Source organism: Callithrix jacchus, chromosome 15 (assembly GCF_049354715.1).
Source record: "Callithrix jacchus isolate 240 chromosome 15, calJac240_pri, whole genome shotgun sequence".
NCBI lineage: Eukaryota > Metazoa > Chordata > Mammalia > Primates > Cebidae > Callithrix > Callithrix jacchus.
This window is the reverse complement of record NC_133516.1, coordinates 81,361,823-81,383,113: the sequence shown is the minus strand read 5'-3', so window position 1 is coordinate 81,383,113 and position 21,291 is coordinate 81,361,823. Positions and strand designations below refer to the sequence as shown.

Below are 21,291 nucleotides of genomic sequence, written 5' to 3'. Positions count from 1 at the left end.
TGGTAAGCAGGGCTTTCTTGAACATAATCACTTCCTGAAGGCCCCACGACCAGACACCATTACATTGGGAATTAGATTTCCACATTCTAATTTGGGGGGGGACACAAACATTCAGACCATAGCACAGTACAAACCTCTCAGCCACCCTACTCTGTTCCTCTCTTTCTCTGTCTTTAACAGCTTTGTTTATCTTCTGCTAGGTCCTAACCCTGTTTGATGCTCCTACTTGGGACTTCTCACCTGCCCCCTGACTAGGGCTATTAGGAGTATGGGGCACTCTACCGTTATTCCTCTTTCACACTCAGTAGCCCCGGTGGGGTCTAGAACAAGGGTTCTCATTTATTAATGTGCAGAAGAATTGGATGGGAAGTGTATGAAGCATGTAAATTCTGGTACACCCTTCCCTCGGGTCCAGGTACAGCCAGCATCTGTAGCAGTGGAACTGTCTGTGAAGATGGGAATGTTCTATTCTGTGTTGTCTTAAAGCGGAGCTACTAGTCACATGTGGCAATTGACTTGTGAGTGCCTCACTATTCACTTTAAGATGGACTTGAAATGTGGCTAACATGATGGAGAAACTGAATTATTCATTTTATTGTATTTTGATTAATTTAAATCTAAATAGCCATATGTGGCTGGTTGCTATCATTTTGAACAGTGCAGAGCTATAGGTTTAGCAAGCATCACAACTGATTTTAATGAACAATAGTGTTTAAGACTGTAACAGGCAATCCAGGTGACCCGTATGCTCACTTACTGGTAAATAGTAGGTAATCAACAAATGTTGTTGAATGGATGAATGAATGGAGGAACTAATAACTAAATGAATGAATCAGACTATAATTTCCTTGAGATTTAAGCCTATCTGTCCTGAAAAAGAAAAGGTGGGGGACTATTCCAGATTAAAGAGGCTAAAAAGACTTGACAACTAAATGGAATAAATTGGCATTAAAAGGATCCTTGTTCAAAAATGAGCAGAGGTCATTAAGTGAAATAAGCCAGGCACAGAAAGACAAATATTGCATTTCTTGCTCATACATGGGAGCTAAAAAGGTTGATCTCATGGAGGTAGAGAGTGAATGATAGATATCAGAGACTGAGATAGGTGTAGGGGATAGAGGGAGAGGGAAGAAGAGAGGTTGGTGAATGGATACGAACAGACAGAAAAAAACAAGTTCTAGTGTTTGATAGCACAGTAGGGTGACTATAGCTAGCAACGGTGTATTGTATATTTCAAAACAGCTAGAAGAGAAGTCTTGAAATGTTCCCAACACATAAAATGATAAATACTCAAGATGATGACTTAAATGCCCTGACTTGATAATTACAGATTCTATGCATGTAATAAAATACCACATGCACACTATAAATATGTACAAATATTATGTATCAGTTACAAAATTGGGGGCCAGGCATAGTGGCTCATGCCTGTAATTCCAGCACTTTGGGAGGCTGAGGTGGGTGGATCACAAGATCAAGAGATCAAGACCATCCTAGCCAACATGGTGAAACCCCATCTCTATTAAAAATACAAAAAAATTAGTTGGGCATGGTAGCAGGCTCCTGTAATCCAGCTCCTTGGGAGGCTAAAGCAGGAGAATCGCTCGAACCCAAGAGATGGCGGTTTCAGTGGGCTGTGATGTGCTATTGCACTCCAGGCTGGGCAAGAGTGAGGCTCTGGCTCAAAAAAAAGCGAAAAGAGAAGAATTGTAATGTTTCCAACACAAAGAAAAGTGTTTTTGGTGATAGATATCCCAATTACCCTGATTTCATCATTCCACATTGTATACAGGCATCAAAATATTACATGTACCCCCAAATATGTACAACTATTATGTATCAATAAAATGTTGAATAAAAAATATTAAAAATAACTATAAGAGACATTTTGAGGACAACTGGAGAAATGTGACTATTGGCATTTTATATGATATTAGAAAAGTATTTTTAGTTTTCTTAGGTAAGATAATGTTATTATAAGGTTTTATTCTTAGGAAATACAAGCTGAATTACTTAGGGATAAAGCATCTTACATCAATAGCTTATTTTCAAGTGGCTCAGCCAAAACTGTGTATGTGTGGTGGGTGGGCATGGGGTGGGGGGAGATAGAGAGACAGAGAGGAGAGAAGGACAGAGAGGACACAAAAATGGCAAAATGTTAGCAATCGTTGCATCTAACTAAGTATATTTTGGTGTTCATTGTATATGTTCCTTCACTGTTTTTGTATATTTGAAATGTTTTTTTCTTTTTTTAAATTTTATTTTATATTTTTTGTGATTTGTCTTTGGGAGTAAAAAACAATATTTGAAATTTTTTTTTAAAGTTTGGGGAAATTTTATCCACAATGAATTGGCAAATTCTAAAGTAAAGTAAAAACCTTTTTTTTTTTGAGACAGGGTCTTACTCTCTCAGGAACCCACACTGGAGTGCAGTGGTGCCATTACGGCTCACGGCAGCCTTGACCTCTTGGACTCAAGCGATCCTCTCACCTCAGCATCACTCTTAAGTAGCTGGGACTACAGGCATGCACCACCATGTCCAGCTAATTTTTAAACTTTTTTTAAGTAGAGATAGGCTCTCACTACATTGCTCAGACTGGTCTTGAACTCCTGGGCTCAAACAATCAACCCACCTCAGCCTCCCAAAGTGCTAGGAATATAGGTGTGAGTCACTGTGCATGGCCAAATTTTAAACATGGATCTTCTGACATTTAGATGCTAACCTCCCCACTCCTTCGCAGACTAACACAGTGCTGAAATCATGTTACAAATTCTCTAGACCAGATAATTGCAAACTGGCAACCTACAGATCCTATTTGGCCAGCATTAACGTTTTCCTTGGCACAAATAGAGTGTTGTTTTAAATTAAGTTAGTTGTTAACATTTAAAATTCAGAGTATTTTTATTTTGATATATTATGTATTAAAATATTTTGCATTATGATGTATTATATAGTAAAATATTTTGCATTATGTTGAAATGTAAAATACTACCTTATAATAGCAAACATGTATAGATCACTTCTTATGAGACAAGCACTGTTCTAAGAGTTTCATGTATATTTAGGTCATTTACTCCTCACAACAGCACTAATGGGATAAGTATTATTATTATCCTCTCTCTACAGATGGGGAAACTGATGAGCAAAGAGGTGAAATAACGTTCCCAAAGTCTCAGAGCCACTGACTCTTAGCACCAGGGTTGAAACCTGTCCAGTCTGCCTTCCAACCACAAAACCATATCACCACTCACAGAAGTACTCATCCCCACTGCTTCTGGAAAAACCAGGTCTGGCAACACATTCCCATATGGCATCAATTAACCAGAGCTAGCTGAGAAATTTCACTTCCCTGAAGGGCATTTTCTCTTTCACTTGCCAGTTTCCACTCAGTTGACTTCTGGGACCTTTGAGGTTGTGACCTCTGCTCTAGCCACAGCTCGGCTGAATATGCCAAGGGGAATGGCATGTTACAGATATTTCACAGACACCTATACACTGCCCCAGACCAGGAGAGGTGTCAGGCTGACCTCTAAGTGGACAGGAAGCCCCAGTGGAAGAGAAGATTAGAAGGTAACCTATGCCAGATTGTGGGTAGAAGAGTGTTTAGAATGCCAGGATAATTTTCAGCAGACAATGGAGAAAAGTTACAGAAAGCAGAAGTTACACATCCCATGGTTGGTAATATGCCCCATCAGAGGGCAGTGGGGGGCAGTGAAAATAGCATGGGCCAGCATGGCCTGGATTGCAAAGCTGATTGCATCACTTAGCAGCTGTGTGACCTTGGACAAGTGACTTACCTTCTTCGAGCTTCTGTTTCCTTGTCTCAAAAATGGGGATAAAGACACCTCCAGGATGGTGGAAGGAATTAAATGAGACAGTGTGTGAAGTCTCTTTAGCCCCTGTTAATATAGATAACTTAACTACTTTTCTTACTAATCATTTATATTCATATTTTCCCCTAGAGCTAAGAAGCAAGAAGAAATTGGGGCGCCATGGTAAGCACCAGGAGCTTATTGGAGCTTCACATTGAGAGGTCCAGGTCTTTTTTCATTTAGCCTGTAGCCCAAGCAGGTAGCAGACTTGCTCTTATGGTTTTTATAATATTTATCAGCTTTTCTCCAAACCAGAGATGCCGAACAGAACCTGGAAGAAATTGATGCAGAGTAAGGGGAAAACAGAGTTGAGAAACATTTTTGAGCAAAGAGTTTTAGTGAAAATTTAAATAAAACAGTCAAAAAGCCAGCAATAGTCTAAACGGTTAACAGTTCCTTCATTCAGCAAGCACTGAGTACTCACAAAGGTCTAGGCCCCATGCCAGATGCTTGGGACTTCGATGCCTGCAAAACCAGACATGGCCACTGTCCTCACAGCCCGCCTTCTGGTGGTAGCTGATTAAATGATAGTACACCCATATTCCAGAATGTTACACTGCCATTATAAAGAAAGTTTGCAAAGAATAACTAATAAAACAATCTAGTCTCATAAAGCAGGATGAGAGGTCATATTCATAGTGTTATCTGTATGATATATATCACCTGTAATCCACAACTAAAAAATAACCATTGTTAACAGTGTAGTCCATTACATTCAGTTCTTTTTTTCCTATTCTAAACAATTCTACTCCAAATATACAATAAACTATTGGAAAATTGTAAAAAGTAATTATAGTTTTTATTTCTGGGTTGCGGGATTGTGATTTTCTACACATTCCAAGGTTTCTATAAAAAGCAGGTATAAACAGGAAATATGTCGATTAAAACACAGTCACAGACATGCATAGAGCTTCTCCTCAGTATCCATTTGTTTTCTTTCCCCTGTTCTTGGTGTCTCCAGGGGAAAGCACGCAGAACCTCACCAGGGCAGCACAGGCATTGTGAGGGGTGCTTCAACCGCCACTGCCACATTCCTGTGGAACCCAACATCTCCTGCCTGGTAATAAGCTGCCACCTGCTCTGTGGTGCCACCTTCCACATGTGCAAAGAGGCAGAGCACCAGCTTCTCTGCCCATTAGAGCAGGTTCCCTGCCTCAACTCCAAATATGGCTGCCCCCTGTCCATGTCCCGCCACAAGCTGGCCAAGCACCTGCAGGTGTGCCCCGCCAGCGTGGTCTGCTGCTCCATGGAGTGGAACCGCTGGCCAAACGTGGACTCTGAAACCACCCTTCATGAGAACATCATGAAAGAAAACCCCAATGAGGAGTGTTTGGACACAGCCCTGGCCCTGCAGGACCAGAAGGTCCTCTTCAGATCCTTGAAAATGGTGGAACTTTTCCCAGAAACTAGAGAGGCCACTGAGGAGGAGCCAACTATGAATGGTGAAACCAGTGTGGAGGACATGGGAGGAGCAGTGGGTGGATTGGATGTCGGTTTGGTACCACATGATTTGTCAGCAACTAATGAGGAGATGGCAGAGCTAAGTCAAGAAGAACGGGAGATGCTAGCCAAAACCAAAGAAGGGATGGACCTGGACAAGTTTGGCCAGTGGGAAAATATTTTCAGTAAAGAGCATGCAGCCTCTGCTTTAACAAATTCATCAGTGAGCTGTGAGAGCAAGAACAAGATTGGCCCAGAGAAAGAACAGATTTCCAGTGGCAATAACACGGTAGAAGGAGAGGGCGTTCCCAAAAAGAAAGAACCACAGGAGAATGAGAAGCAACAGGACATTCATAAAGCCGTGGAAACCGCAGGGCTTGCCCCTTGGCAGGATGGTGTTCTGGAAAGACTGAAAACAGCTGTGGATGCAAAGGACTATAACATGTATTTAGTGCACAATGGGCGGATGCTGATTCACTTCGGTCAGATGCCTGCTTGTACACCTAAGGAGAGAGACTTTGTTTATGGCAAGCTTGAAGCTCAGGAAGTTAAGACTGTGTACACCTTCAAAGTTCCTGTGAGCTACTGTGGAAAGCGAGCTCGACTTGGAGACGCCATGTTGAGTTGTAAGCCCAGTGAACACAAGGCAGTGGATACTTCAGATCTGGGGATCACTGTGGAGGATCTGCCCAAATCAGATCTCATCAAGACCACCCTCCAGTGTGCTTTGGAAAGAGAACTCAAAGGCCACGTCATCTCTGAATCCAGAAGCATTGATGGACTGTTCATGGATTTTGCCACACAAACATACAACTTTGAGCCGGAACAGTTTTCCTCTGGGACAGTGCTGGCTGACCTAGCCCCTGCCACCCCAGGGGGACTCCACGTGGAGCTCCACAGCGAGTGTGTGACCAGGAGACACAACAAAAGCAGCTCTGCCTTCACTTTCACTTGCAACAAATTCTTCAGGAGGGATGAGTTCCCCCTGCACTTCAAGAATGTTCACACAGACATTCAGTCGTGTCTCAATGGCTGGTTCCAGCATCGATGCCCCCTTGCCTACATGGGTTGTACATTTGTTCAAAACCATTTCCGTCCCCCAGGGCAAAAGGCAAAAGTAATCTATAGTCAGGAGCTCAAGACCTTTGCCATTAAGCCAGAGGTTGCTCCAGAGCTGAGTGAGGGAAGGAAGAACAACCATCTTTTGGGCCATGGAGGAAAAAGTGAGAATTCTCTAACCAGCCTGCCCCTGGAGATTTTGCAGTACATTGCTGGGTTCTTGGACAGCGTCAGCCTGGCCCAGCTCTCCCAGGTGTCTGTGCTGATGAGGAATATCTGTGCCACTTTATTACAAGAGAGAGGGATGGTCCTCTTGCAATGGAAGAAGAAGAGGTATTCCCATGGAGGCTTCTCCTGGAGAGTCCACAGAGAAGTGAGTAAACACTCATTTATGTAGTAATTAGTTCATTCAACAACTTTTTGTTTCATTTTTTAGAGACAGATTCTCTCTCTGTTGCCAGGCAAAAGTGCAGTGGCTCAATCGTAGCTTACCACAGCCTCAAACTTCTGGGCTCACGTGATCCTCTTGCCTCAGTCTTCCAAGTAGCTGGGACTACAGATGTACATTACCACATCCAACTAATATTTATTTATTTATAGTTTTGAGATTAAGTCTCGCTCTGTCGCCCAGGCAGGAATGCAGCAGCGCTATCTCAGCTCACTGCTACCTCAACCTCCTGGGTACAGTCAATTCTCTCACTTCAGATTCCTAACTAGTTGGGATTACAGGGGCATGCCACCACAACCAGCTAATTTTTTGTATATTTAGTAGAGATGGGGTCTCACCATGTTGGCCAGGCTGGTCTCGAATTCCTGACCTCAGGTGATCCTCTCGCCTTGGCCTCCCAAAGTGCTGGGATTACAGGTGTGAGCCACCATGCCCAGCCACATCTGACTAATTTTTAAATTGAGATGGGGTCTCACTGTATTGTACAGGCTGGTTTTGAACTACTCAACTCCTGACCTCAAGTGATCTTCCCATTTTGGCCTCCCAAAGTGCTGAAATTACACGTGTGAGACACTGCGCCTGGCCTTAACAAATATTTTTCATGAGTTATTTGTTTATTTGTTTGTTTGTTTGTTTGTTTTGAGATAGAGTTTCACTCTTGTTGCCCAGGCTGGAGTGCAATGGTGCCATCTCAGCTCACTGCAACCTCTGCCTCCTGGGTTCAAGTGATTCTCCTGCCTCAGCTTCCCAAGTAACTGGGATTACAGGCATGCGCCACCATGCCAGGCTAATCTTGTATTTTTAGTAGAGACAGGTTTCTCCACGTTGGTCAGGCTGGTCTCAAACTCCCGACCTCAGGTGATCCTCCTGCCTTGGCCTCCCAAAGTGCTGGGATTACACTCATGAGCCACTGGGCCCAGCCTTAAGGAGCTTTTTATGTGCCAAGCACAGTACTAGGGACTGGGACAATTGCTGAGAATAAGACTGACTTAAGGAGGTCAGTCTAGTAGAAAAGACAGACTTATAAACATGTAAACAGCAATGCAGAGGATAGAGCCTGTTCATCTGTATATGCGTGCTGAACATCTTCTGTTTGCTCACACGATCCATTCTCCATTCTTCTCCACACTATCTGTCCCCTGGGAGGCTGACCTGCACAGATTGCCTCAGCTGCCTCCCTTGCCTTCCAGCTTCCAGTGGGGCTAACCTAATTGGAGTGTGTCAGCAGGAAACGGGAGGGAGGGAAGAAAGAGGTTGAAGTATCTATTCTCCTGGCTTCGCTCATGCATGCTTTCTCTCCTTCATGACACTTTGCGCAGGCACTGTTCCTCCACTGAAGGTGGCTTTATCAGGTTGGTCTCTATACAAAATTACTCACTCTGGGATCCAATAACCTCCCTTCTTCTCCTTCAGGACCAGGGCATGACTCTCTATGTTGCTACTCACCCTTGGGACTGCACTGTATCTTGTGGCTTTCCTATACCCTGCTCTCATGTCTGTAAATTATTCCTTTTAAAAAAAAATCCTCTTTAGATTTCCCAGTCTGAGTGTGCCACCTGTTCCCTGCTCTGAGTTTGATTGATACAGGAGGCCAACAAATCTCCTCAATCCCACATCAACTAATTTTTTAAAACAGTTTCGCCTTTGATAAAGGCATTTTGAAATTCTAAATGAATTGGCCCACTGATTTCCCATGATTCAAATGCGAATTTAATTGTTCAAAAAACACTCTGTTGTATAAATCAAAGAACCTTTCCATTCAGAAATACCTTGTTCCTTTTCCCCAATGGGTCATGTTTGTTTAACTGTATTATAACTTCTACCAGCTTGTACCATGCTGAAGTGAGGCTCCTAATTCATCATATTCCAGTGCCTGTAGCACCCTTTCTCGTGGTAAACATGTTGGTAATATGAACCATAAATTTATGATGCCCATTTAGGCCAATAATTCCATAATCTCACTGCTGAATTTCTTCCTAATATGCGGTGTTTGCAAATTGGCATTGGGGAGTTATAGTTGTTTACATCTATTTTTATTAATTATGTCTAAAACATTTAGTATGTTTTCCATTATTTATTCCTGAGCAGTCTTCCTCAAAAAGTAATTACAAGACTCTCTCTCTTGTATACGTGCCTGTATTTAAGTGTTAAATAAACATTGATTGCCAACCAAGCACATATTAGGAAGAAACATGATTGCAGACTGACACACTGCCTTCACAAATAGTATTGTCTAAAACCACCTAAAAATAGACGTAAATAATTTAATTTAGAGACTAGAAATCGCATTAATTTTTGGCTCCAGTTTGTCTCCAATTCAATGATGATTGACCACTCTCAGATATTCTTTGGGACAAGCTAATTTCCTTGCAGAAAGAAATAAAATTAGTTGGGGCTAAAGGATACTCACATTAGAATGGGTTTTGTTTTTGTTTTTGTTGTTTTATGGTTTTTGTTTTTGTTTTTAGATTGAGTGTCACTGTGTCACCCAGGCTGTAGGGCAGTGGCTCAATTTCAGCTCACTGTAACCTCCACCTCCTGGGTTCCAGCGATTCTCCTGCCTCAGCCTCCCAAGTAGCTGGGATTACAGGCACCTGCCACCATGCCTAGCTAATTTTTTGTATCTTTTTTTTAAATTGCATTTTAGGTTTTGGGGTACATGCGCGGAACATGCAAGACATTTGCATAGGTACACACATGGCAGTGTGTTTTGCTGCCTTCCTCCCCTTCACTCACATTTGGCATTTCTCCCCAGGCTATCCCTCCCCTGCTCCCCCCACCACTGTCCCTCCCTTCTTCCCCCCAATAGACCCCAGTGTTTGGTACTCCCTTCCCTGTGTCCCTGTGTTCTCATTTTTCTTCACCCACCTATGAGTGAGAATATGCAGTATTTCATCTTCTGTTCTTGGGTCAGTTTGCTGAGAATGATGTTCTCCAGATTCATCCATGTCCCTACAAACGACACGAACTCATCATTTTTGATTGCTGCATAATATTCCATGGTGTATATGTGCCACATATTCCCAATCCAGTCTGTTATCAATGGGCATTTGGGTTGATTCCAGGTCTTTGCTATTGTAAACAGTGCTGCAATGAACAATTGTGTGCATGTGTCCTTATAGTAGACCGATTTATAGTCCTTTGGATATATATACCCAGTAATGGGATTGCTGGGTCAAATGGAGTTTCTATTTCTAGGTCTTTGAGGAATCGCCACACTGTCTTCCACAATGGTTGAACTAATTTACACTCCCACCAGCAGTGTAAAAGTGTTCCTATTTCTCCACATCCTCTCCAGCATCTGTTGTCTCCAGATTTTTTAATGATTGCCATTCTAACTGGCGTGAGATGGTATCTCAATGTAGCTTTGATTTGCGTTTCTCTGATGACCAGTGATGATGAGCATTTTTTCATATGTTTGTTGGCCTCTTGTATGTCTTCTTTTGTAAAGTGTCTGTTCATATCCTTTGCCCATTTTTGAATGGGCTTGTTTGTTTGTTCCCTGTAAATCTGTTTGATTTCTTTGTAAATTCTGGATATCAGCCCTTTGTCAGATGGGTAGACTGCAAAAATTTTTTCCCATTCTGTTGGTTGCCGATTCACTCTAGTGACTGTTTCTTTTGCCATGCAGAAGCTGTGGAGTTTGATTAGGTCCCATTTGTCTATTTTGGCTTTTGATGCCAATGCTTTTGGTGTTTTGGTCATGAAGTCCTTGCCTACTGCTATGTCCTGAATGGTTTTGCCTAGATTTTCTTCTAGTGTTTTTATGGTGCCAGGTCTTATGTTTAAGTCTTTAATCCATCTGGAGTTAATTTTAGTGTAAGGTGTCAGGAAGGGATCCAGTTTCTGCTTTCTGCACATGGCTAGCCAGTTTTCCCAACACCATTTATTAAACAGGGAATCCTTTCCCCATTGCTTGTTTTTGTCAGGTTTATCAAAGATTGTATGGTTGTAGATATGTTGTGTTGCCTCTGATGCCTCTGTCCTGTTCCATTGGTCTATATCTCTGTTTTGGTACCAGTACCAAGCTGTTTTGATTACTGTAGCCTTGTAGTATAGTTTGAAATCCGGTAGTGTGATGCCCCCGCTGTGTTCTTTTTGCTTAGAATTGACTTGGCTATGCAGGATCTCTTTTGGTTCCATATGAAGTACATGGTGGTTTTTTCCAGTTCTGTGAAGAAAGTCAATGGTAGCTTGATGGGGATAGCGTTGATTCTATAAATTACTTTGGGCAGTATAGCCATTTTCACGATATTAATTCTTCCTAACCATGAACATGGAATGTTTCTCCGTTTGTGTCCTCTCTTATTTCGTTGAGCAGTGGTTTGTAGTTTTCCTTGAAGAGGTCCCTTACGTTCCTTGTGAGTTGTATTCCTAGGTATTTTATTCTTTTTGTAGCAATTGTGAATGGCAGTTCGTTCTTGATTTGGCTCTCTTTAAGTCTGTTATTGGTGTATAGGAAGGCTTGTGATTTTTGCACATTGATTTTATATCCTGAGACTTTGCTGAAGTTGCTTATCAGTTTCAGGAGATTTTGGGCTGAGGTGATGGGGTCTTCTAGGTATACTATCATGTCGTCTGCAGGTAGTGACAATTTGGCTTCCACCTTTCCTATTTGAATACCCTTTATTTCTTTTTCTTGCCTGATTGCTCTGGCTAGAACTTCCAGTACTATATTGAATAGGAGTGGTGAAAGAGGGCATCCTTGTCTAGTGCCAGATTTCAAAGGGAATGCTTCCAGTTGTTGCCCATTCAGTATGATTTTGGCTGTTGGTTTGTCGTAAATAGCTTTTATTACTTTGAGATACATTCCACCGATACCGAGTTTATTGAGGGTTTTTAGCATAAAGGGCTGTTGAATTTTGTCAAATGCCTTCTCTGCGTCAATTGAGATAATCATGTGGTTTTTGTTTTTGGTTCTGTTTATGTGGTGAATTACGTTTATAGACTTGCGTGTGTTGAACCAGCCTTGCATACCCGGGATGAATCCTACTTGATCATGATGGATAAGTTTTTTGATGTGCTGTTGCAATCAGCTTGCCAGTATTTTATTGAAGATTTTTGCATCTATGTTCATCATGGATATTGGCCTGAAGTTTTCTTTTCTTGTTGGTTCTCTGCCAGGTTTTGGTAACAGGATGATGTTGGTCTCATAAAATGATTTGGGAAGGATTCCCTCTTTTTGGATTATTTGGAATAGTTTCAGAATGAATGGTACCAGCTCCTCTTTGTGTGTCTGGTAGAATTTGGCTGTGAACCCATCTGGACCTGGGCTTTTTTTGTGTGGTAGGCTCTTAATTGCTGCCTCGACTTCAGACCTTGTTATTGGTCTATTCATAGTTTCGGCTTCCTCCTGGTTTAGGCTTGGGAGGACACAGGAGTCCAGGAATTTATCCATTTCTTCCAGGTTTACTAGTTTATGTGCATAGAGTTGTTTGTAATACTCTCTGATGATGGTTTGAATTTCTGTGGAATCTGTGGTGATTTCCCCTTTATTGTTTTTTATTGCATCTATTTGGTTGTTCTCTCTTTTCTTTTTTATCAGTCTGGCTAGTGGTTTGTCTATTTTGTTGATCTTTTCAAAAAAACAGCTCTTGGATTTATTGATTTTTTGAAGGGTTTTTCGTGTCTCCATCTCCTTCAGTTCTGCTCTGATCTTAGTTATTTCTTGTCTTCTGCTAGGTTTTGAGTTTTTTTGATCTTGCTCCTCTAGCTCTTTCAATTTTGATGATAGGGTGTCAATTTTGGATCTCTCCACTCTTCTCATATGGACACTTATAGCTATATATTTTCCTCTAGAGACTGCTTTAAATGTGTCCCAGAGATTCTGGTATGTTGTGTCTTTGTTCTCGTTGGTTTCGAAGAACTTCTTTATCTCTGCCTTCATTTCATTGTTTATCCAGTCAACATTCAAGAGCCAGTTGTTCAGTTTCCATGAAGCTGTGCGGTTCTGAGTTCATTTCTGAATTCTGAGTTCTAACTTGATTGCACTATGGTCTGAGAGGCTGTTATAATTTCAGTTGTTTTGCATTTGCTGAGGAGTGATTTACTTCCAATTATGTGGTCAATTTTAGAGTAGGTGTGATGTGGTGCTGAGAAGAAAGTATATTCTGTGGATTTGGGGTAGAGAGTTCTGTAAATGTCTATCAGGTTTGCTTGTTCTAGGTCTGAGTTCAAGTCCTGGATATCCTTGTTAATTTTCTGTCTGGTTGATCTGTCTAATATTGATAGTGGAGTGTTAAAGTCTCCCACTATTATTGTGTGGGGGTCTAAGTCTCTTTGTAAGTCATTAAGAACTTGCCTTATATATCTGGGTGCTCCTGTATTGGGTCCATATATATTTAGGATCATTAGCTCTTCTTGTTTTATCGATCCTTTTACCATTATGTAATGACCTTCTTTGTCTCTTTTGATCTTTGTTGCTTTAAAGTCTATTTTATCAGAGATGAGAATTGCAACTCCTGCTTTTTTTTTTTTTTTTTTTTTTGCTCTCCATTTGCTTGGTAAATCGTCCTCCATCCCTTTATTTTGAGCCTTTGTGTATCCTTGCATGTGAGATGGGTTTCCTGGATACAGCACACCGATGGGTTTTGGTTTTTTATCCAATTTGCCAGTCTGTGTCTTTTGATTGGTGCATTTAGCCCATTTACATTTAGGGTGAATATTGTTATGTGTGAATTTGATACTGCCATTTTGATGCTAGCTGGCTGTTTTGCCCATTAGTTGATGAAGATTCTTCATTTTGTTGTTGCTCTTTAGCATTTAGTGTGTTTTTGGAGTGGCTGGTACTGGTTGTTCCTTTATATGTAGTGCCTCTTTCAGGAGCTCTTGTAAAGCAGGCCTGGTGGTGATAAAATCTCTGAGTACTTGCTTGGTTGCAAAGGATTTTATTTTTCCTTCACTTATGAAGCTCAGTTTGGCTGGATATGTAATTCTGGGTTGAAAGTTCTTTTCTTTAAGGATGTTGAATATTGGCCCCGACTCTCTTCTTGCTTTTAGAGTTTCTGCCAAGAGATCTGCTGTGAGTCTGATGGGCTTCCATTTGTGGGTGACCCAACCTTTCTCTCTGGCTGCCCTTAGTATTTTCTCCTTCATTTCAACCCTGGTGAATCTGACGATTATGTGCCTTGGGGTTGCTCTTCTTGCGGAGTATCTTTGTGGTGTTCTCTGTATTTCCTGGATTTGAGTGTTGGCCTGCCTTGCTAGGTTGGGGAAATTTTCCTGGATAATATCCTGAAGAGTATTTTTCCAGCTTGAATTCGTTCTCTTCATCCCCTTCTGGTACACCTATCAAACGTAGGTTAGGTCTTTTCACATAGTCCCACATTTCTTGGAGACTTTGTTCATTCCTTTTTGCGTTTTTTTCTCTAATCTTGGTTTCTCATTTTATTTCATTGAGTTGATCTTTAACTTCTGATATTCTTTCTTCTGCTTGGTCAATTCGGCTGTTGAAACTTGTGCATGCTTCACGAAGTTCTCGTGTTGTGTTTTTCAGCTCCTTCAATTCATTCATATTCCTCTCTAAGTTATCCATTCTTGTTATCATTTCCTCGAATCTTTTTTCAAATCTTTTTTCAAGGTTCTTAGTTTCTTTGCATTGATTTAGAACATGTTCTTTTAGCTCACAGAAGTTTCTCATTACCCATCTTCTGAAGTCTGATTCTGTCATTTCGTCACAGTCATTCTCCATCCAGCTTTGTTCCCTTGCTGGTGAGGAGTTTTGGTCCTTTGTAGGAGGCGAGGTGTTCTGGTTTTGGGTGTTTTCCTCCTTTTTGCGCTGGTTTCTTCCCATCTTTGTGGATTTATCCACCTGTCGTCTGAGTAGTTGCTGACTTTTCGACTGGGTCTCTGAGTGGACGCCCAGATTGTTGATGATGAGGTATTTCTGTTACTTGGTTTTCCTTCTACCAGTCTAGCCCCTCCGCTGTACAACTGCTGAGGTCCACTCCAGGCCCTGCTTGTCTGGGGTACACCTGTAGCAGCCTCTGCGTGTTCACTGAGAGCTGCAATCCTGAGTTGTTCTTACCACACCGTCTTGAATCTGCACTCCACTCAGAGAAATTTTAAAAAGACCGACTTTTAGGAATTTCTTGAGGACCATGCCACCAAAAAGGCTTCCTGCAGAAGCAATAGTTGTTACACAATGAAGAGCATTTGCCTGGTGCTTAGAATTTAATCCTTCTATGGAAATCACTAGCTGCCCTTCTCACAGTGCTCCGTTTGATACTTCTATGTCACACTTCCAGTGAATTATTAAAAATCTCAAAATCCTGAACACAGTCATGGCCATCCCCTGCATGCCGCATGGGGAACAGCAGCAACGCCTAATTTTTTGTATTTTTAGTAGAGATGGGGTGTCACCATGTTGGCCAGGCTGGTCTTGAACTCCTGACCTCAAGATCCACCCACCTTGGCCTCCCAAATGCTGGGATTACAGGCATGAACTACCGTGCCCCATCTAGAATGGATTTTTAAAGTAAAAAGCGAAATAGTCCTAAGAGCTCAAAATAAAACCACTTTTCCTACATAGGATCAATGACAAGAAACTGTAGGTGAAGCAGTCAGATTGAAAGAGTATTGGGTTATGCCTACTCACATAGGCAGACTTGAAAAACTTTGCCATCACATCCCAGGTGGAAAGACCTGAGGATATTTTAGAAATTATAGAAGTCTCCTATGGGGCTCCCATTCTAGTGAGACTCATGAGTTAGGATACTTTAATTTCAAGTAATAGAAAATCAACCCAAAGTGGCATTAACAATAAAGGGAATTTATTAGCCTATGTAACTAAAAAGTTCAAAGGTAATGACTTCAGGTAAGGCTTGATCTAACAGCTCAAAAACAGCCCCCAAATGACATTTTTTTCTTTGTTTCTTACCTTTACTTCCTCTATAATGGCTACATTGTAAGATAGTTCTCCCTCGGTGGTTCCTGGTGAGTGCTGGTAGCTCCTAGGACTTCAGCTTCCCAGTTCAAGTACAGAAGGAAAAAGAGAACTTGCTTTCTGATGTCTTCGACAAAAGTTCTGAAATAAGAGTTGCATTGGTACTAATTGTCCTGATTTGAACTGTGCATCTACTCTAAAATTAATCACTTGCTGGTAGAGGAACAAGGGAGAGTGTGTGGTCAATATGCTGCTTGGTGTTAGCCATTCTTGCAACTACAGGGCTAATTGGGAAGATTATTGGTTGGAAAGGGGAACTAGGAATTGAATGCTGGAGAAGGAGCTACCAAATGTCTGCAGGAGCCACTAAACACTCTGGAGTCTAAGAATAGGAAGAACAGAAGGGCATTTCCTTATAGGGACCAAATAAAGCCAGCTGAAGTGTAATGCCCCTATATTCACCTTTGAACTTCTATCTTTCTCAACAGATCTGGCAGTTCAGCAGCCTTTTCTCCAAAATCAAGAGCTGGGAGTTTAATGAAGTCACCTCCATGTCTGAGCACCTGAAGTCTTGTCCTTTCAACATTGTAGAGCACAAAACTGACCCGATTCTTTTGACCAGCATGTGTGAGCCACGTGAGCAGGCCCGAGAGAGCTTAGTCTCCACCTTCAGAGTCAGACCACGAGGAAGATACGTCTCCTAAAAATTCAGATGTCACCCAATGCACCATTCTTGGATTTCTTCTCAGAGTTCCTGAAGTAGGACAGAGTGTGGTTTTGAGGACTCCCTTCTGTAAACTGCCTATTTGCTTATCAGGGTGTATTGGAACATGCAATGTCCTTCGAAACCTCAACACAAGGCCTAAGAATTCCCTAAGCCATGGCCTGTACCATAGTGCCATATTGATGACTTGTTTCCTTTTCTTTTCTTTTTCCTTTCTTTCTAAAATAGCTTGGTCTGAGAAGAAAGTAAATAATTTGAGGCCATTTGGAAGATGGACCCAATTTTTTAAGAGATGAGAGAGCCGCAAAATTCCATAACCAGTACAGGCCTGTGCTTTACATGAACTTTTTAGCTTACAAAGCACTTTCAAATTTGTGGGACAGTAAATGCAGGATGGGACTAAGGTGCAGAGAGTTAATCCCCAGAGAACACAGGGTGAAGGGAACACAGCTTGAAGGCTCTGGAGCTGTGTCTGTTTTGACAGTCAAGTCCAAGGCTCATTTTAGTCATCCTACTGCCTCTAAGCCAGAGAGGCACAGCCTGACATAAGAGAGCCCCTGGCTGAGCATGGCAGCTTCAAAGACACCACAGGCCAAAACATGAGAGGCAGAAATGCAGTCACAGAGTCTGTTGTTAGAATCTTGGCAACATACAGCAGGAAAGCCTTGAGGAATGGGAGTCCAAAGGAGACACCACATTTATGGAGAACCTTAGGACAAAAAGCCACAAGCCTACTTTGTATCATCTTAATGATGACTCAGGAGTCAATACTTTTTTTCTTCTGAAAATTAAGTTCTAAGTCGGAGTTAGGCAGAACATAGGCATGGCCCCAGGGCACCCTGTGCTATCTGAAACGACACCAACCTCAGCGTCATGCCAGAATACACAAGGTAGCCCAGGGAGACCATGCCTTTGGCAAAGTCCAGCCAAGGCCCACTGTAGTTCCTATGGCACCAGTCACCAGCTCCTAGACCCCACTTCGGTACCTACTGGGGTCTTGGAGAGAAAGACGTGAACATAATGGCTCCCTGAATTACTCCTACCCGTCCATATTGCTGGCCATGCATTCAGTCTGACGAAAATGGATGATACTGCCGTTTTTGGTATCAAACAGTGAATACTCATAAGAACAAAAGTAAAAGATAAAAAGACACAATAGAAACTGGCATCCCCCAAAGCAGGGCTTCATAGCCTTAGAACTATTGACATTTTGAACTAGATAATTATTTGTTTTAAGGGACTGTCCTACTGTCCCTTAAAGAAAGGCCACGCTCTGTCCTACTTCAGGAACTCTGAGAAGAAATCCTGTGCACTACAGGACACTTGCCAGTATCCTTGGCCTATCCCTGAAATGCCAGTAGCACCCACACAGAGGCGACAACCAAAAATGTCACCACACATTGCTGAATGTCGGGGAGCAAAATGGCTCCTGGTTGAAAATCCCTAGAGGATGTCATACTAGTGACAATAAGTTAGGATATGCTTATTTTTTAGAACAGCAAAATCTTATTTCCCTTAGATTTCCACAGTAGTTATGATTTCATGCAGCTCTTCATGAAACTGAAATATTTATTTTAGACATGTAGTGATTTTAAGCTGGGAACCAGATGGAGATGATGATTTGTTTGGTATGGCTTCATGTCCTTCAGCCACATGAAGAATGTATCCTTTCAGCTCTCTTTGGTTATACCTGAAGCTTGGAAAGTTGAGTTATTGGCCCTGTGTCACTGTAATTGGTGTCATTTTCCCAGCAGTCCTAGCAATTTCTCAAGCAAGTGAGAAATAGGAAAAGAAAAGGACAGGCATTGTAGGGAAGCAGAGAATAAAGAATTTCGCCAATAAAAGAAGCAGTCTAGCATATCTGGGTGCTTGTTATTGCATGGGTTCTCTCTAAACATGGTTCAGAGCTGGTGTAGATGAAGTAGCTAACACCTCTGAAAAGAGTCAAGAAGGCAGTAGAGCAAGTCCCAGACCAGAAACATGCTCCTCTTTTCATTGTAATGTGCCACTTGGTACTATTTGGTAATGTCACTCTATTTTTCCTAATTCCATCCTTTGGTTTATATTTCTTATTTGCATATAAGGCACCATTTTCTAACAATATGACGAGGGTATGACCTAAGGTTTTATTCCATGAAGATGAGTAATTGGAAACAACCTAACACTGCAGTGGGAAGGAAGGAAGAGAGTTGTCCAGGTGGCAGTTCCAAGGGAAAAGGCTCCTAAAATCCACTCTGGGTTTGTGATTTTAATAGAAAAAGAAAGGGAAACTACGGAACAGTGGAGATGAAAATCAGGGGCTGTGGATGAATGGAAGAGAAATGAGGTGCTACATAGAGAAAGGAAGAGGGCAGAGGGCTTTTCCTTCCCAAATCAGGTGGGTGGGGGCAGCCTCAGTTCAGGAGAGTGGCACTGCCCACAACTGCTGTGTAAGTTGCACACTTCCAGCCATACTCTCCCCCTCCAGTTGCTGCCTTGAGAGCTGTATTGAAGCACGAGCTTCAATAAGATAAGGACACTTCATAGTGAGAGGGCAGTGGCACCAAAGCCTTTCAGGTGACTATGGATTAGCTGGAAATGATTTGTGAGAGGAAGCTGGAATGAACAGCATGAACCGTGACTGTTATCTGATAGACAAGACAGCTAGATGTGGCTTCAGATTTCGAAGCAGCTGAGGGGAGCAAAGAGGGACAGTGTATACAGGTAGGGGAGATGTCTATGGGCAGAGCCCTTGGTGGGTATCATTGCCAAGAAAGGCCATCCACAATAGAGATCAGCGGAATATGGAGACTGAGCTCTGTAGCACTGGGCCAGAAAGGACCTTGCTGCCTTAATAGCATAAGGGTCTGGAAAGGAAGTTTCTGTTTTACAACAAAAGGAAAAGTGAAAAGCAAGTGGGACTTGAAGATGTGTCTGAAAATCACTATAAAAGTCTCATTTATGTGTGATGTCAAATTAAACTGAAATGAAGAATGAGATTGAGTATATTTGTGGTGATTGACCTCTGTATTCTAGAAATCTCAATGTCTCTAGAAGAGGAAATAAAAGCTGCCTTGCATTCTGAAAGGCTAACTGGGTGACTCTTGTGAGTTAGGTCTAAAGATAGATGTGTGATTCAACAGGCATAGAAGTTGTCACTGAAACCAAGTGTGTATCATGAATAAAGACCAGGGCACAAGTCTGAGATGCAGTGCCAAGCTTGTCCAACCCGCCTTATTGTGTTATTTTCCAGTTTTGTTTTGTTTTAGGCTTTTAGCAGCCTGAAGCCATGGTTTTCAGTTTCTGTCTCTAGAAAAAGAGGGATACATGGAAAAGAGGGATGAGGAAGGGGCTTTACTGACCCAACCAAAAACAGAAACTATGAACCCATGGCTGTATTCTCTCCTTTGGACACCCCTGCTGGGCAGCTCACCAACTCTATGAAGCCCTGGAGCAACTAACTATGGGTCTTAGCAACTCATCCTAGCTCCTCCTTGATCCCAATGCCTTCTCCATCTTTTGTTTCTTGAGACAAGGTCTCACTCTGTCACCCAGGCTGGAGTGCAGTGGTGCGAACACAGCTCACTGAAGCCTTGACTTTTACTTCCCAGGCTCAGGTGATTCTCCCACCTCTGACTACTGAGTAGTTGGGACTGTAGGGCCATACCACCATGTCCAGCTAATTTTTTGTAGAGACAAAGTTCCACCATGTTGCCAGGCTAGCTAGAACTCTTGGGCTCAAGAGATCCACCTGCCTTGGCTTCCCAAAGTGCTAGAATTACAGGCATAATTCTCCATCTTTGAAAGATGGCCAGCTTCTCCATCTTTGAAAGCTAGACCCAGCTTCGATGCTGGTAACAGCACAGTCCTGTGATCTACTAACCAAAGATCTACACCAAATCTCTGACTTTTATTTTGATATTTCCCTAGGACCTCTTACATCTGACCTTGCTGAAGCTGTACCCACAATAGCCTGGGGCTGGGCTAAACGCACTGGCATTCTTCCTCATCCCCATATTGTGCTCGGTGCTTCACTTTTTGCCTACTACTGGCTGTTCACGTCTCACCTCTTTTCCTGTAGGCCTCAGGCCTAGACCCCTCAGCAGCTTGTGTGCGTTCTCTGTCCACTCTCTTTCCTGGCCACTGATTTCAATTATTCAGCTACAAGGAAGCCTGAACTTTCTTGAGCATGGGTCATTGTCTCTGGCTCCAAATCCTATTAAACCTCACCTAAGTTTATTTTCCTTTACCTTTACTCTTTTCCATTGGCCAAACCTCCCTTTTCCTTTTTCCTATCCCCTAATTCATATGTCTTCCTCCAGAAGACATACATCCCTAAATGGTCATTACATCCCTAAAAGAGTGAGGTCATGACCCCCAGGTAGAAGGTGTCTGGGCTTCCACTACTGCTGAAGCCAATAGAAGCTGAACTGCCTTGATAGGCATACCTAGGATACTACTCGGCCCCTCTTATCTCACTTACTGCCATTCCTCAAGCTGATCTGTTTTGGACTGAGTTTCAAGTGCAGCCTAAGTAGGCCAGACACAGTGGTTTACGCCTGTAATCCCAGCACTTTGGGAGGCTAAGGCGGGCTATCACCTGAGGTCAGGAGTTTGAGACCAGCCTGGTCAACATGGGAAAACCCCATCTCTCCTAAAAATACAAAAATTACCCAGGCGTGGTGGCAAGCACCTGCAGTTCCAGCTACTCAGGAGGCTTGAACCCAGGAGGTGGAGGCTGCAGTGAGCTGAGACGGTGCCACTGCACTCCAGCCAGGGTGATAGAGCGAGACTACGTTTCAAAAAAAAGTTCAGCCTAAGGAAAAGGCCTAGCCCTTGACATCTAGGGTGCAGGGGAATCGGCAGTAGTAAGAGAAAGTCTCC

The 21,291-nt window shown here is 42.4% G+C and overlaps 1 protein-coding gene across 5 annotated transcripts in view; it reads left to right on the top strand.

The window, feature by feature from the left end:
* Positions 1-19,635, top strand: part of FBXO40 (F-box protein 40) — a 41,314-nt gene extending 21,679 nt beyond the window's left edge. For 2 of the 5 annotated variants that reach the window (XM_078352058.1, XM_002758756.7), the window contains 3 exons: positions 3,964-3,996; positions 4,835-6,745; positions 16,193-19,635. In XM_078352058.1, the coding sequence (XP_078208184.1) occupies positions 3,994-3,996; positions 4,835-6,745; positions 16,193-16,408 (2,130 nt within the window). In that variant the 5' untranslated portion in view covers positions 3,964-3,993 and the 3' untranslated portion in view covers positions 16,409-19,635. Of the gene's footprint in view, positions 1-3,127; positions 3,289-3,380; positions 3,572-3,963; positions 3,997-4,834; positions 6,746-16,192 lie in introns of all 5 variants that reach the window. The other 3 variants (XM_054246067.2, XM_008982364.5, XM_035274076.3) reach the window with 3 other exon arrangements.
* The last annotated feature ends 1,656 nt before the right edge of the window (positions 19,636-21,291 follow it).